This window comes from Epinephelus lanceolatus, chromosome 15, assembly GCF_041903045.1.
Source record: "Epinephelus lanceolatus isolate andai-2023 chromosome 15, ASM4190304v1, whole genome shotgun sequence".
NCBI lineage: Eukaryota > Metazoa > Chordata > Actinopteri > Perciformes > Serranidae > Epinephelus > Epinephelus lanceolatus.
In genome coordinates, this window is record NC_135748.1 from 32,081,631 (window position 1) to 32,098,091 (window position 16,461).

The 16,461-nt window shown below is 44.2% G+C and overlaps 1 protein-coding gene across 1 annotated transcript in view; it reads left to right on the forward strand.

Moving 5' to 3' along the window:
- efna2a (ephrin-A2a) overlaps positions 1-16,036 on the forward strand; it is a 135,555-nt gene extending 119,519 nt beyond the window's left edge. Inside the window, exons 2-4 of the mRNA XM_033641917.2 lie at positions 1,405-1,697; positions 11,933-11,998; positions 13,518-16,036. Of these exons, the coding sequence (XP_033497808.2) occupies positions 1,405-1,697; positions 11,933-11,998; positions 13,518-13,642 (484 nt within the window). The 3' untranslated portion in view covers positions 13,643-16,036. The remainder of the gene's footprint in view (positions 1-1,404; positions 1,698-11,932; positions 11,999-13,517) is intronic.
- Positions 16,037-16,461: the final 425 nt, after the last annotated feature.

A 16,461-nucleotide genomic window follows, 5' to 3' on the forward strand; every position in this document is an offset into this window, starting at 1 on the left:
CACTCCCCAGAACACCAAATGTGTTTTAATCTGCAGCTGAAAATAATACTTGCTAAAAGACCTTGATAAAACTTGTGAGAAACAACAGTGCCCAACTGTCTTAAGAAATTATGTGTTCAGAACAAATGCAAGGGCCTCATACGAGATGGAGAAGTCATAAAGTATAGAGAGACAAACCACATATTGTTGGTTTTGGTCTTTTAATGGCATTTGTTGACAATAACAAAAATATAGGATATCGGCAGCCTTATCCTTTAAGTGAGACTGTTTCACTCCAGTGACTCCAAGATTGTAAACAGAAGTTCAGTTCCCGTATAGGCAACATTGGCATCAAAACAAACATAAATAGAGCCTGCATAACGTAGGGAAAAAATGCAGCCATATGTTTTTAATGTACTCTAATGCATTGTAGAGACTGTTGAAAGGAGATTGGGAAGTCAGCAACTGAGCTGAAGCACCATCTTATGGATTTCCATATGTTACCTGCATTTCTTTGACTTGATGCCAGATGAGGGAAAACGGCATCATACACCCCCGACAATGTGTGCATGTATTAATATTTCTTCTTCGGCAACCTCTGACCCACTTCTATTCATCATGCCAACCTCAGTGATCCACATGTGTACAGAACTAAGTGGACATTGCTTTAGGGGGTGGCATAATAATGTGTGTGCTCTCTACCATCACATGACCCACTTCTCTTGAGTATCATACGAGAAGGCTCATTGAAGCACTGCGACTGAAAAAACCCACTATATTCCAAACATGCTAATAACTCCCATGAAGCACGGCTCTGCCAGCTTTATTAAAATAAAATTGGTTGCTATGCAAACTTCTCCATAACCAGAGGGATTATTATTGATTTTTCTGGCGTTTTCTTGTTTATTAAATAGTAAAAAAAATAACACCCTAGGATATTTTTGCTGCAAACTGCCATGACTCAGGTGGTTAAAGACCTTCTATCAGAAGGCTTTTGTTGAGGAGTCCTTGAGCAACGTGTGGAGTCTCTGAGGGTTGCTGTTTTGTAGCTGGCTTGACCTTGAAGTATTCTGTGGAGATGTGCAAACACAGAAATGTCTAAAATGCGATCACACAATTTCATATAATTACTGTGCACAGCGTGACTGCACTAAATGGACTCTCACCACAGTTTCCTTTATGCTGTGCAATCACAAAGAAATCCAATATATGTAGTAAATATTCATAGTATCACAAATATGTACAGTACAGTTTTTTTTTCTCAAAATATACGTCTCACACCATCTCATTACACTTCAGTAAACTATCCCTGAAGCCTTCTCACCTCTGCCCACTGATTCTGTGCATATTCCTCAAGCTGCTTGTGATTATTTTTATTCATGAAGAAGTTTTAATTCATGTTTTTCCTCTCTCTGTGTTTCGCAGGTTCTGGCACGGAGAGTACAGGGTGGCAGTGAACATTAACGACTATCTGGACATCTACTGTCCTTACTACGAGGGTCCTCCGTCCCACGGGCGCATGGAGCGCTACATCCTGTTTATGGTCAATCACGAGGGCTACACTTCCTGCCAGCACAGGATGCGTGGCTTCAAGCGCTGGGAGTGCAACCGTCCCAGTGGTCCCGATGGACCCCTGCGCTTCTCAGAGAAGTTCCAGCTCTTCACTCCTTTCTCCCTGGGCTTTGAGTTCAGGCCTGGACACGAGTACTACTACATCTGTGGGTTATCAACTAGGCACTCTCTTTGTGTGTGTGTGTGTGTGTGTGTGTGTGTGTGTGTGTGTGTGTGTCTACTTGTACATGCTACACAATGAAGACCAAAAGAACATATTTCAGCAACAGAGTGAGGACACTTTGGCAAAGTGAGGACATTTTTGCAAAGTCAGCACATTTAGGTCTGTCTTCACTTTTTCAAGGCCTGATTGAGGGTTAAGACTCGTTTTTAGGGTTCAGGTTAGAATAAGGTTTAGGTTGGGGATATGGTAAGGGTTAGGGTTTGGCATTTAGTTGTGATCGTTAAGGTTAGGGTAAGGCAGAATTTATACTTCTGCGTCAAATCGATGTTGTACCTACACCATAGGCTCTGTGTCAACGTAGAGCCTACGCCACACCCTTCGCCGTAGCCTGACGTGCACCTCCCCAAAAATGTAACTACGCATTGCAATGATGCAGACCTTCCTGTGTGTTAATGTGTGTTTTTTCAATCATCTAAACTCTACAGCACTTCACAGAAACCTCCACTGCCGACTAGTGTTTTGGAGGTGTAACTGAAGGGCGACACAGACACAACACCGCACAAGTTTAAATGCTCACAACAGCGTAGGATATGGCATATGGTAGGCCGCACAAGTATAAATCCCCCTTAAGGGGCTAGGGAATGCATCATGACGCCTAGGGTCCTCACAAAGATAGAAGTACAAGAGTGTGTGTGTGTGTTTCTGTGTGAGATTCTGTGTGCAGGTAAAGGGTGTTTGTCCATTTGTTGCGAGCGTGCGTGTGCCTGTGTTTGCGTGTTAGCCACGCTGCTGTTTAATATGCATTTGTAAACGATATGTAAATATGCAATCAACAGAAGTTGATTGAGAGAGTTCTTAAACACAACCCACTATGTCGCTCGCACACCCACAGGCGCACATAAATACACCTTCCATCTCTCACACACTCTCCTTACTCCCTCTCTCACTCTCTTTATTTCTTGATGTATCTCTGTGCTTCTGTTGAGATCATAAGTGGTGTGCTCAGCAAAGTGGTAAAAATGTCACCAGGCGTAGTTTGTAATCATTTTTATATTAGCTGTATTGATGTTTCTCCTCACTTCAACAAGTGATGTATTAGTATCACAGATGGGCCTTACCCCCTGAGACTGTTTTCTGAACAGAGTTAAAAAGCTATCATTCCCCCACCAGGCATGGGACAAATAGTAGCTTCGAATTACTCTTAAACATTGTTTTCAGCTGCTCACTGTGCCAGATGGGTGGGATAGATTTACCGCATCCGGACTGTTTAGTACAAGATCAGTTGGTAATCACAGAAAAGCACATTAAATTGACTTTCAAAAGCTTTGCTGTCAATGTCCAAACTTTCTGTCACTGCACTTTTTTTCTCTCTCTGTGGAGGCTGTAAGAGCTGCGAGGCTTGTGACAAAACGTTTGACTGTCTGAATCCACAGAGCAGATGGGAGAATATGTGGAAAGATAATGACTCTTCTCAGAGTGGACAGTCATAATTCACACAATCACAAGAGGTCACTTGTCAGGAAAATGTATGCACAGGTTTGTTGTGCTTGAACAAACAATTCATTCTGTCACTTGCCTGGTAAGAACAGTGGAGCTGCCATGTGGTGACCAGTTTGAGAGCGCAAACCCAGCACCACTTTCTAGATAAATCAAACTTTTGGCATTTGATGACTTTATTTGATAACCACTCACCAAAGTTATCTCATAGGTCCTTTGCTTTACTTTTATGTTTTTAAGTTTAAACAAGTTAAGGCCCAGACACACCAACCTGGCATCAAAGAACTGGTGGCAACGAATGCTGTCTGTTGTGTCACCTCTTGTCACCTGTATCTCGGCCCATAAGTTGTGCTTGAACACACTGCAAAGACTAAAGGCCAATTTCCACCAGATGCGTGTTGGTTACGTCTCCGCTCCGGCACGGCAGCGGATACAATAGGATTCCATTCTAGTCAATGTGTGTGTTTCCACCAGCTGCGGCTGTGCTGCATTCCGGCTCCGTCTCAGCTCTGGGACTCTGGAGCCCTCCGGAACAGATACGCAGGACTTCTATTTTTGCCGGACGCCGGAGCACAACGCAGCAATTCAGCACAGAGCAGATCGTGCGGGGCAGGAAGTCGTGCACAGAAACACAATAAAACATCCGGTTAATTTTCAAAATAAAATACACAGTGTTCACGGCGGATCATATTTCCCTGCACTACACCTTAAAAACTACATAATGGGCAGAGGCAGGCCTGAAGTCAACAGGTCAGAGGTTTTCAGACGTCATTTCACCCCGTGAACACCATGGACGAGGAGATATTAATCATGGCAGTGCACCGAGATGTCTTCCGGCAGAGCTACACCGCACCGCACAGCAAACGCAGCCGGTGGGTATTGACGGACAGCGGAGCACGCAGCGGATAACCAGCGCTGCCGTTCCGCAACGGACACGCATCCAGTGGAAATCCGGCGTAAGGCCAACGAAACACATTCTCACTCCGACCTTGTCGCATATTTAGGTTTGGTCATGGACTTTCCATGTTGAGATACGACGTGCAGGATACCCTGGGTGCGTTGATTGTTGATGCTCTAGGATGCTGTGTCAACTTCAGCCTGTTACATGCATTGTCTCCTTTCAAAATACACTTCCGTTTGCACAGGATAATGTACAGTTTGCATACAGTCTCTCTCAAAATAAATGCACTAAGTCAGTACAACACCGTGGATTGACGTTTTTTTCCGTCAACAACAAATGCCCGTGGTTACGTTTTGCCAACATGTGCACATGGTTGGATTTAGGGAAAAAAAACAGAGTTTGGCTCCAAAATCATATGGGAAGCGAACGCCACTCAACAGGGTGAAAGTCTGTGACTCATGCACAGTACCTCCCCCCTGCCCTACTTGGATGTTTCTTCCTGTTACCACTGGGCGACCTGCTTCGTATCATGCTGATGTGAAAGGATGGCTTTGTTTCGTCAATGTCTGATGCCAGAAGTCACCGCCCAAACAGGGTTTTTTGTCAACCTCTATGTGAGACCAGGTTAGCCAACAGCCAACTAGCTCATGCTCTCGAGTTCCTTGCCTGCGTGAGAGGAAATAACTCTCATACCAACAGGAAGCAGTAGTCTGTAATCATCATTCAAAACCAGAAAACTGACTCAAGAGAACTAAGATGCTAGTTAGCAATTAGCACATTCAGAACACAACCCTGTGTTGAAAGAATGAATAATATTTACCGTGCGCTGCGAACTGTAATACAAATGACTACAAACCGTTTCTGAAATCTTACCTAATATTATAAGTTTGTTTCAATCTCAGGCCCTCTTCACTTTAGCCGTTTGTTTGCTATCCCTACTTCCATTTCTCTTCCTGTGCACTGAGTTGAACTGCCAATCAGAGTGATTTCACTCACGGACAGGTTCTGCCAGCTCCAATGCCGATTCAGCCATGCTGCAATGGCCGAAAAACAGCTAACAAGGGCCGACAAGGGCCACCTAATGCCAACGAAGAGGGGCACACAACAAAAACTAGGACGACAGATGCTCGATAAGGACCTGACAATGACAAATGGCCGACCATCAGCTTGGTGTGTCAGTCAAGTCAAGTCAACTTTTATTTCAATAGCTCACATTTCATACGACAAGCGTTAACGTAATATGCTTAAGAAACATCACAGGTGGCAAACATAAAATATCATGCAAGATAGTGTAGTATTACATAATATAAAAACAAGCAGGACATGATACAAACAAACAAAATAAGAGTTATTATTATTATCATTATTCTATTAAAAGAGGAGATAATAACAATAATACTAATTCCTAAAACAAACAGAAATACACTTAAAAATCTAACTAAAAGCCTGCAAAAAAGGTATGTTTTTAGTTTGCTTTCAAAAGAGAACACTGTTGTAGTAGACTGTAGTTTATGTGGTAGAGAATTCCAGAGAGTAGGACCATAATGACTAAAGCACCATGAGCTGACTGAGAGTTGATTTCAGGTACAATGAGTCGACCTTTATTTGATGATCTAAGGGATCTCTCCGGTATTTACTCTGTGAGCATGTCAGGACCCTTAAATTTAAGACTCTCTAAGTGTTTAAGACACTGATCATAACTGTGCTTAAGCACAGGAAAAATAGACTAAATTTAATGATGCAGTCTCATTGCGTGATTTAAATGTGTAGAGGGGTTGTGTCAAAGTCTGTTCCCCCCTTTAAATAGTGTTTCTCCCCTTTTTAAAATGATGTTTCCTGTGACACCAACACTGGAAATTCTCACAGTAATGTGTCTAAACTGGTGAATCTCTCTATAAGTCATATCTAACATTGCCTGTCGTTTGTATCTTATGTAGGGTTTTTCTAAAAGTAATGACTCTGCAGCATCCTGGCACAGGTCTCTTCATTTCTCCCGGTGGTGCGGCTGCACAGCCGGCTGAAAAACTGACCTTAACCTTTTTTAGTAGGAGATGATGCATTCTCACCATGACCCATAATGGGATGAGGGACCTCTGCCATCAGTTTCAGGTCGGCACGCAAGTGCGACATATTCCTTGATGTGGTTTTTTGCCCTTGGATAGAGATTCCGACCTTACAGTTTTACAGTGATATTTTCTCCTCATTCAGACAGCAGATGGAGGCTAGGCAAAAAAAAAAACAGATTCCTTGACAAATATTGACACAGGTTTGAATTCAATTTACTGTAGTATTGCTGTGTTCACATTTTATTTCTAATGCACAATTTCCTAATGCAATGCAATCACTGAAAACCAAAATATAATGTGCTGCACCACTGAATTACCGTGACAGATAATAAGATTAAAATAATGTGTTTCCTCCAACACTGTTTGTTTGTAGAGTGACTTTTAATAATGAGCGCTAAGTATCTGCAAATACTTCCTTGCCCCAGTCTGTTGTCTACGCTGTCGCACAAAGACACAGCAGGCGAGAGTCAGAGAGCTAAAGAGGCGAAGATAACAGCCACCCGATGTCCTACTGCACTTTTCCCAGTTGGCACACACACACACAGACACACACTCTTTTGTTTTCGGCCTCATGTAAGGATGGACAGGGCCCCTCCAGAGTTGTATAGTTGCTGACTATGGTATTGTGTTTCTGGGACCCCTGAGGGGAATGTGTACTCAATGAGATTGGTGTGTGTGTGTGTGTGTGTGTGTGTGTGTGTGTGTTGTGGGGGGTTGCTGGTTATGGGGTCAGTTGTCAAGCGATTGTGAGTCCGTGAAAGGCCATGTCAGTCATCTTGACTGACAACCACACATGTTTTTGTTTCTCACTGTCTCTCACATGCACATACAAACACACACACATTCACACACACACACATACACACACACACCCACAGGTCAGTATTGATGTGGAACGAAGGCATTTTGACATTTTTTAAACCACCCAGCCCTTCAGATTGAGTGTATGAGTGCCTCCTCTCCGCAGATACTCCACCAAGTAAAACACATCGATCTCTGATGGCGATCTGTGGCCAGACCTGCGTGAGTGTGAGCTCTTGTGTGCACGTCGGTGTGTGTATTTGTCATGCGGTTGACATGTTGACAGGTCCGCTCCACCCCTTACTTCTCCCAGCTGCCATCTGATGAGGTTGAGTGATTTTCAATGGGTTTTCAGGAGACGTTGGGTTGTGGATGTGCTGGGAAACGGAGGCGCCGGGAGAGCTGATAAGACTTTTAAAAAATGACAAAAGTGAACCTTTTTTTGGAGGGCACGAAGAGGAGGAATGAGGTGGGGGAGATTGAGGGGGGTATATATCTTTCCAATTCCATCCCTTTCTCCCCGAAATGTTGCCATTTGTCAGCAGAACAGTAGGGAACCCGAAAAACAAAGACACACAACGGGAGAGAAAGCTCAATACAAAGCTGGCGGCGCTTCATAGGGGACCACTACTTTTTCTGGGCACTGTAAGGAGGGTAGGAGGATGATTTGAAGAAATCTGAGGCAGAGGAAGTGGGCTACAGGGAAGGCATGAAAGGGGAAAGGAGGTGAAGGGCAGAGAGAAGGATGGAGGGAGGAGTTGTGGGCAGAAAGAGAGGGAGGAGAGGGCAGAAGAAGGGTCAGATTTATTTTCCTGTGCGCTGTGGATCTTGATGATGGTCCTCTCTGAGGGTCACACTCGGCTCTTACTACGCGGACTTCCTCAAGGGAGAAGGCCAATAGGTCTCCACGCACACTTCTGCAAGTACCAGCGTGTGTTCACATTCTTTTTCACACCCCTGTGTGTGTGTGTGGGCGCGCACGCCTGCATGCGCGAGCAGTCAGAGAGTTGGTCACCATCTGCTTTAAGGTCTCCAGCTCTATTTCACATCAGAGCGAGGTGGGACTAAAAACCCAGATTCAATTTAATTTACTCTACTTTGAAGTTTGAATCACAGCAACTTTTTAACATTTTTCTCATTTTTTCCTGGCATTCAGCCAGTGCGGCACGGTGGCTCAGTGGTTAGCACTGTCACCTCACGGCAAAGAAGGACAGGCATCTGTGGGGAATTTGCATGGATTTCCTTCCCCATTCCAAAGACATTCAAGCTAGGTCGATTTGAGAGCGGGTATTTCCCTTAGGTGTGAATGTGAGTGTGACTGAATCCCAGTGTGCGGGCTGATCCCTCACAGACTTGTTTACATTGCCTGAAGTGCTCAGTATGTTTACGGGAGCTCACAAGCTTGGGAGCATGGGTTTAAAAGAACTTGAAAGGACGTAATAGAAAAAACTCTCCAACTGCTCGAAGCAATAAATGTCATCAAGAAAGTAATAGGCTGCATTAATGACTGCATTCATGTCAAATTCTAACAAATGAGTGTTAACTTACAGAAAAAATAATACTTTCCTTTCTTTGTGACGCCTACCTTTGATTTACCACCTCTGACATTTTCGTTTCAAGCTAATTACAGTTATGTAGGTGTGTTTTACTTTGCTTCAATAACCGCCCAGTGAACAAGAAGAAATGTCTACAAAATATTCATGTAAAAAGAAGACAGCCAAAGCCACAGAGTCTGCAGTGTAATTATTTCCACTGTATCTCTGTTATTACCTTATTATGTATTGTCAGTGTTTCTCCCTGCCATCCCATAAATAGGTACAGCATCTTAAAATAATTGGGGTTAAACTGAGGTTTGGTGTCTCTCCTTTGTGGGGATCCAACCTGTGACCCTCCTGTCTGGCTCCTGACGGGCCTTGAAAGCCCCAGGTTCACTGCATGTCAGCTGGTTTGTGGTAATTTGAATAATTTTTAATTAGTATGATAACAGGCGCCACTAAATTAAAATATCAACTGAACAGATTAAGGTGTTTAGCTGGGTTACTTAAAGGATAAGGCTGGTGTTACTCTATGTTTTTTTTAATTGTAAACAAATCCCAGGAAGGGAGCAAAACAAACAACGTGTTAGTCCATCTCTCATTACTTTCTGGTAATACTCTCTAGCTCCTCTACCTCAGGCCCAAAATCTGATCTACATCAGCCATTTTTACCCAGAGATCCCACAATAGGGCTTCAAAGAAGACCCTTCATTTCGCCAGCTTTGTATTTTTTACAAAACCAAAATTGTTGGTATAATACCGACCCAGTGTGTGATTTGAGATAGCGTGCCAACATTCTGGAAGCAAGAGGCATGACGTGTAACATAACAGCATTTGCTTGTAGTGTGACATATAACATACCATGGACTGTATTTAACGTCTCCACTTACTCCCACTAAGCAAAAATGCAGCCAAATTATCCCCGATACGGTGGCTGCCATCTTATGCTGGTGGTGTTTTTTGGAGCCAGAGTCTGTGCAGTAGCAATCTCCATGGTATCAGACACCACTCCGACCAATTGCAAGCAGTGCCATTGATCATGAGCACACCGATTGGCACACACAGCTGTCAATCATGATGTCACATCCCCATTTTATAGCAAAAAATAACTGATTAAAACAAAAAAGAAAAAGAAACACCTGAACAAACATCAGCGTGATAATAACTACCTAAAATGACAGAAACCATCTTTGGAAAAAAATTTATTTGATGGGAATTTTTAGTGTGGACCATTTCCCATTCACTAACATGGAGGGGGCGGGCTTTATGGCCTAAACTGCAGCCAGCCACAAGGGGGAGATTTAAATGGTTTGGCTTCACTTTTAAGAAGCTGTCATGTCATCCATCTTTAAATGCAGTCCATGTAACATGAGCATCAGGCAGCTTCTAAACAATAACAATGACATAACATGGGAGTAACAATTCTTCACCATCCTGGTTATATGACGAAGGGTTAGGGAACATTTTTGGTTGCTTTTTTCTTCTTTGAGTTAGCTGCTAACTGCTGCTAGCTGCTTTTTAAATCTCCCAGCATTGGGTCACACACATAACACATCATCAAAACATCACACCCATCCCTGCCGGCTGTCTCTTTTACACAGATGCCAATTCTGCACTGTTTCTAACTCCACTGCTGGCTTAAAGGTGAGACAACTCGGCCTCCCTATTCTGCGATCATACATTTCAGGGCAAGGTCACACATGGGTGAAATTAACACCAGCGAATATTCATCTCCAGTTCACGTCCATTCACTGCGAGTAGAGGGGCAAATAAAACATCAAATAAAACATCTTTGCATCATGTTGAGCTCAATGTTGGTGAACTTTGACCGTTGAAGTTGCAGCCTCAACCAATAAGCAACAAAGTATGTGAGTATGTGTGGAGGAGACACTGATTGTTGCTTTGTTCAACCAGATATTGTGTGATACTGGCCATGAAAATACAAACTGCCCCACATGAACGATGCTGCTCGGCTTGCAGTGAGTCAGCAGGCAGGCACAGAACATAAGAAAAATGTACCAATAACATCTTATTTCATGGTATTTATTAGCAAGCTAGCCAACATTAGCTAGCAAGTTAGCTTTCCGTGTGAGCAGAAATAGAAAATAACATAAGTATGTTTTCTTTAGTGTATAATAACCTAAAAATATGAATTATTGTGTTTTTGTTACCTTTATATTTACATAAGGTATGGTTATACATCTACAGAGATTGCCATGTTGCGCCGCCATCTTTCTATAGTAGCCCAAAATGGGCAAACAAAACACAAGCTTGAGATAGGGCCATTTTCACATAGTAGTTAGAAGTCCCTTCGTCAGCTAACGGTGCTGGAAAAACATTAGTATTTTAACGTAAACAATAATTTCTTAAGTGTTTTACTGGTTCAAATCACCAGTTCTGCTTGTTTTGGAGAGGAAGAGACCTCTGTGGATAATTTGGCTCCCAGTAAAAACATCCTGAATGTCTGGATCTTAAGTTATCAGAGAAAAAGCATGAGCACACATTAGCAGGTTTTACGAATGTCCCATCTCTGATATGCCAAACACTGACTTCTCGTGAAACTGCTTTAATAGTCCCGCTTTAAAGCACCTTTAATCAGGGTGGCACGGTGGTGTAGGGGTTAGCACTGTCGCCTCACAGCAAGAGGGTTGCCGGTTCGATCCCGGGTGTGGGAGCCCTTCTGTGCGGAGTTTGCATGTTCTCCCTGTGTCAGCATGGGTTCTCTCCAGGCACTCCGGCTTCCTCCCACAGTCCAAAGATATGCAGATTGGGGACTAGGTTAATTGATTGTCCGTAGGTGTGAATGTGAGTGTGAATGGTTGTTTGTCTCTATGTGTCAGCCCTGCGATAGTCTGGCGACCTGTCCAGAGTGTACCCTGCCTCTTGCCCAATGTCAGGCTCCAGCCTGACATTGGGCAAGAGGCAAGAGGCTTCTAACCTGAAGCGGTTAGAAGAAGATGAAGAACTCCTTTAATCAGTGTTTTTACCAGTTTGAATTGCTTGGTCTTTTTGTTTTGGAGAGGAAGAGAGCTCTACAGATAATCTGGCTTTTGGTAAAAATCTCCTGAACAATAAATACTGAATAAAATCAAAACAAGAGATGTTTCAACTGGTTGCAATTTGCAATCCTGACCACTAGATGCCACTAAATCCCGCTAAATCTTACACACTGCTCCTTTAAAGGAGCTACTCATTCATACCAAAGACTAAATCTTTAAGAACAGGTCAAAAATGTCGCCTCTGTAAACTTCCAGTCCAGTCATCACCTGATAACAAGCCTCACAGCACCCTGAGACAGAACAACATTTTAAAAGAAAGGCTTATTAAATGTTCTCAATTACTGTACGAGTGCAATCAGCAGCACAAATCGCTTTATCTCTCAGCTAATCTCCTCTTTCAATCTCTCTGCTTTTTTCAGCGTCTCCTCACCCAAACCATGTGGGGCGAGCATGTCTAAAGCTGAAGGTGTATGTCAGACCTCCAGGTAAGTCACGCTCTAACTACACACACACACACACACACACACACACACACACACACACAAAGGTCCAGATTGGCTATCAAAGTAAAATTAGGGGGGAATAAGAGGTCTGATAGAATGCCCCGGCAACACTCTCTGCTCTGATTCACAGACCAGCCAGGCAACACTTTAACACCTTTACACACAGACACACACTGAAAACACACACATTCAGACACGTTCACACATACGGGTACACAAAAAGTGTGCGCAGGCGCATGCACACAGGCACAAAGTGGCATACGCACTTCACATCAAATCACATCACATCACACTGGGTGTGAGGGAGACCTTCTGTCCTTGTAGAAAGGGAACAGAGCAGGCTGAAAGTGCTCTCTAAAAATGTTACCAAGCCTCCACATCACTCTGCCGGCTACATTTGCTCATAAGAAACAAGAGAGCAATCTAATAATAAACCCATCGCGTACTGTAGAAGTCTAATCTAATAATAGACACTTCATATTTCTTAATAAAATTCTCCTTATGCATCTTGTGGTAAAAGATGAAGCGTGACTTGCTCGCCACATAACACCAAGTCTTTTTTTCAGAACAGCGTGCAGCCTGATGAGATGTACCCTTTTGAAAATAGCTCATAGATTGGCGCAGACAGGATGCAGTGCTCATGCAAGTGTTGCCACGTTGGCCTATGATAGTGTCATTTAAAAATAACCCAGCAGAAGATACATGGGGATCAGATTGCGGCAGGCGTTACGCCACACTTGCGTTATCGTGAAAATCTACCTGTGCGTCTTTTCAAAAGGGCGGATTCTACCTCGTGAGTTTTCAACCCAAACCTGGGTAGTAACACGTCTCCCTAGGTAACAACACGGCTTTGAAGATCTTTGTAAAAAGGATGAGAGTGGGCCTTCGTAGCTTTCCAGACTCGGATCATTCCATCTTTCACTTAGGGGGAAGGAAATTCTCTCCTCCTCCATAATTACTGAAACAACATACATTCTTTTATTCTGTCATGGCTGCAGCTCCTCTTTGAGATTCTGCCTTTTCTTGTGCTGTTAAAGTAATCTGTCTGACATTGCAACTTCCATCTCATCTCTGAAATATTGTCACCAGAGTGAGCCGTGAGCTGCTGCACATGTGTGTGTGAGCGGATGTGTGTCTTTGTGTGTGTGTATGTGTGTGTGTCAGCTGCTCCAGATTCCGAGTCTCTGTGATTAAACTGTAATTAGGTTGGTTAAACCCCCTGCAGAGCTCAGTTGCTGTCGTCTTCTCCTCCTCCCCCCTCTTTCCCTCTCTGCCGTCTCCTCTCTGCCTCTCCTCGGCTCTTGAAGGGTTTGAGTTTTGTGATTTGTCGCTCACTTTCCACATTTTTTTCCCCCCGCTGTAATAGTTCCACTTGTCTACCCTTTGTCTTTCTGTAAATCCACTCCCTCGTTCATTCGCTTTGTTTTAGATCGTCTCGTCTTTGTCTCTGTGTCTCTCTCCGTTCAGATGTTTTGTCGTTTCTCTCTTCTCTTTGTTTCAGATGGGTCGGGATACGATTCTCCGGAGCCCTTCCTGACTGATGGAGGTCCAAGCTGGAGGCCAGGGTCCGTGGCCCTGTTAGCTGTTCTGGCCTCACTGCTCCTGGGACTCTTCTCCTGGGTGTGACCCCTCTCCCCCTCCTCCTGGAGCTCCCACCCAGGGTCGCTGGGCTGGGCTGGCTGTCCCTCTAAATCCACCACCCCTCAGGGAAGCCCTCTGTCTCCGTCCCCTCCCCCTCCCCCCTCTCTCTCCCACCTCCACCTCTATACAGCCACCAACCACCCCCACTGCCAGCCCCCTCCATGGCCCAGCCAAGGACACCCTTCCCAGGCCGGGCTGAGGGGGTTGTGGTTAGCTGTCTGGCAAGCTGCGCTTCATCTCTGATCCCTGAATTCTGGGTGGAACAGCACCTCTCAGCTGAAAAACACAAGGGAAATGTCTCTGCACTCATATCAGGGGGTCCTTTTGATTTGTCTATTGACTCTCGGCCACTGATGGGGTAGATGTAGCCGCGGCTATGATTAAACTTGTCGTTCCAGTGCAATTCCTATCATCCAATCACAGCAGGATGCATTAAGCGATAGGCCTGGATGCACAAAAATTGGATTTTTTCTCACATTGCTATCCCATCGTCAAACCAAGAATTGGAAGTGGCCAAGCTTGCATTGTAATTGGAATTCTATACTACCTGGACCGGCTCCAACTGCAGCGAGAATCAGAGTGAGCGCGTAGAGATGGGGAGGAAGGAAAGTGACCCGGCCTGTGCAGAAAAAGAAAAGGGAAAACAATGCAGGCGCGGATTTAAATAAATGCGGCCATATGGGAGATGAAATGTTATATGTGTTGATATTTTCAGAGCCAGTGTAGATTCACAGCAATGTGAGTTTGATTTTTTGATATTCGAAGCTAAGATATCACGTTATAATGACAAGTATAATCATAGCCTGTTTGAGTGGGAGGGTGGGGTGTGTGTAGGGGGGTGTTCTGGGTAGGTTTGGCGAGGTGTATATTTTCAGGTGGGATGTGTTCTGTCTTATTCGTGTTTCTAAACAAAGCATTTATCACAGCCTGGCCAGCACAGGCGTCTTCAGCACTGTCTAATGTCGAGTGGGTCGGGTGACTTTTGGAACCATGACTTTCTCATGTATGAATGTACCACTGGTCACCCACCTCTTTGTCTTTCTGTATTATTACGACTGTGGTCACTTACAGTACCTTCTCTCGGACTGGCAGGATGAACGGGTCGGGGGTTCGGAGGGATGTGTTTTACAGGGGAGGGGGTGCGGGCGGGCAGGAGGAAAGTGAAGTAAGGATGAACGGAGGACAGGTGACAAAAAAGGAGGCGACACTCAAGTTGCATGACCACTGTGAAACCTTCAGATCAATCTCGTTTGTAATGATGATATATTTTTTCATGGGGAAAATCAGAAACACCCTGCTACCGCTCTCTTGCTCTCCCTGAGACTTTTTCAGACATCAAAAGGAAAATTCAGCCTCTCTCCTCACACGGTTTTCTCCTGTCTGGCTTTCGGTCGTTGATGGATTAGCTCGGGCCGGGAGATAAATGGACCCACAGGGTGAAACTGACTGGAAATCGGCCCTCGGAGCCCAGGCCAGATCACAATGGACGTAAATACTGACTGAAGCTGGTCCTGGGTCTGAGGGTTAAACCAATAAGGGAAGCGCATAGACTGTGGCAAATGAGGCGAGGTGTGTGTGTGGTAGCATCACAAGAACACACATGCGCATGCACATACACACATACACACATATACACACACACACACACACAGAGTCTTTGATAACGGGACGGTTCCTCTGAGATTTTTGGGAGCATTCATGGACATGACTATAAAGGGAACAGCACAAAGAGAGAGGGAGCAGAGGAGGTGGGAGAGAAAGTTTGTGTGTATCATGGGACTGAGACTTCTTTAATGTTGGGAAGCGAACATAATGAGCAAGCACTGTGAACACACACAGACATACATGCATTTCGACCAGTGTACAGATACACACACACTCACACGTACAGACATATGTAGAAAAAGCACATGCAGACCTAGACATTGACAAAGACATGGCATGCACATACACACATGTACAAAAAAACACACACACACACACACACACACACAAGGAAACACAAACAAGGGGAAGCACTTCCTTCCCTGTTTCATCTTATTTTTGTAGCATTTAAAATCACTGTTAATTACTCCTGTGTGGGATGCAGTGATGGGGTATAGCCTGTGGAAGATTAAAAAAATGTGTTTTCTCTTCTTCTATTCCACTGATGCTGTCCTTCTATCGTTCTTCTTCTCTGGTTTGTGATCCATGGTTGGTAGTGGTAGGATGCCTCCAGGTCTGAGCGTCATGTATGAGTTTGTCTCCTTTTCTGTTTGTGGTGTTTTTGTGGAAGCTGACCTCAGTCATTAAGAAGTCAGTCAGTCAAAAGTAAACACAGAAGTCAGAGCAAGGAGAGAAACACACAAATAAAGATTGTCTTTTTGTCTACTCGGAAAAGAAGCCAAGTGAGTGGAATTTCTTCACTGGAAATGTGAGTTCATTTTCATTTGATGTTTTTTTTTTTCTTCTCTCACCCCTAAAGGGCAGATGATTGTATTCATGTATTAGACGGCACCTGGGTCTTTATTTTGCTCAGTCTATCTTCCTCTGACGTCAAAGTCTTGGGACGGTGAGCATTGAGCTCTGCCAGTCAAAGCATGAAATTATTCAGATGAAATCACCCTCTCCAATCTTCAGCTGTTTCTCCCTCAGCGATGTGACAGCTAATCTGAACTGCTGACAACATGGAGACTGAATAGCTTGATGGCCTTTCCTCTCCTGTTTCCATCAGATTTCCAGCAGTGTAGCTGTCCAGTGATGGAAGGTAACCAAGTGCATTCACTCAAATACTGTACTTGTGTACAATTTCTATGTACTTGTAC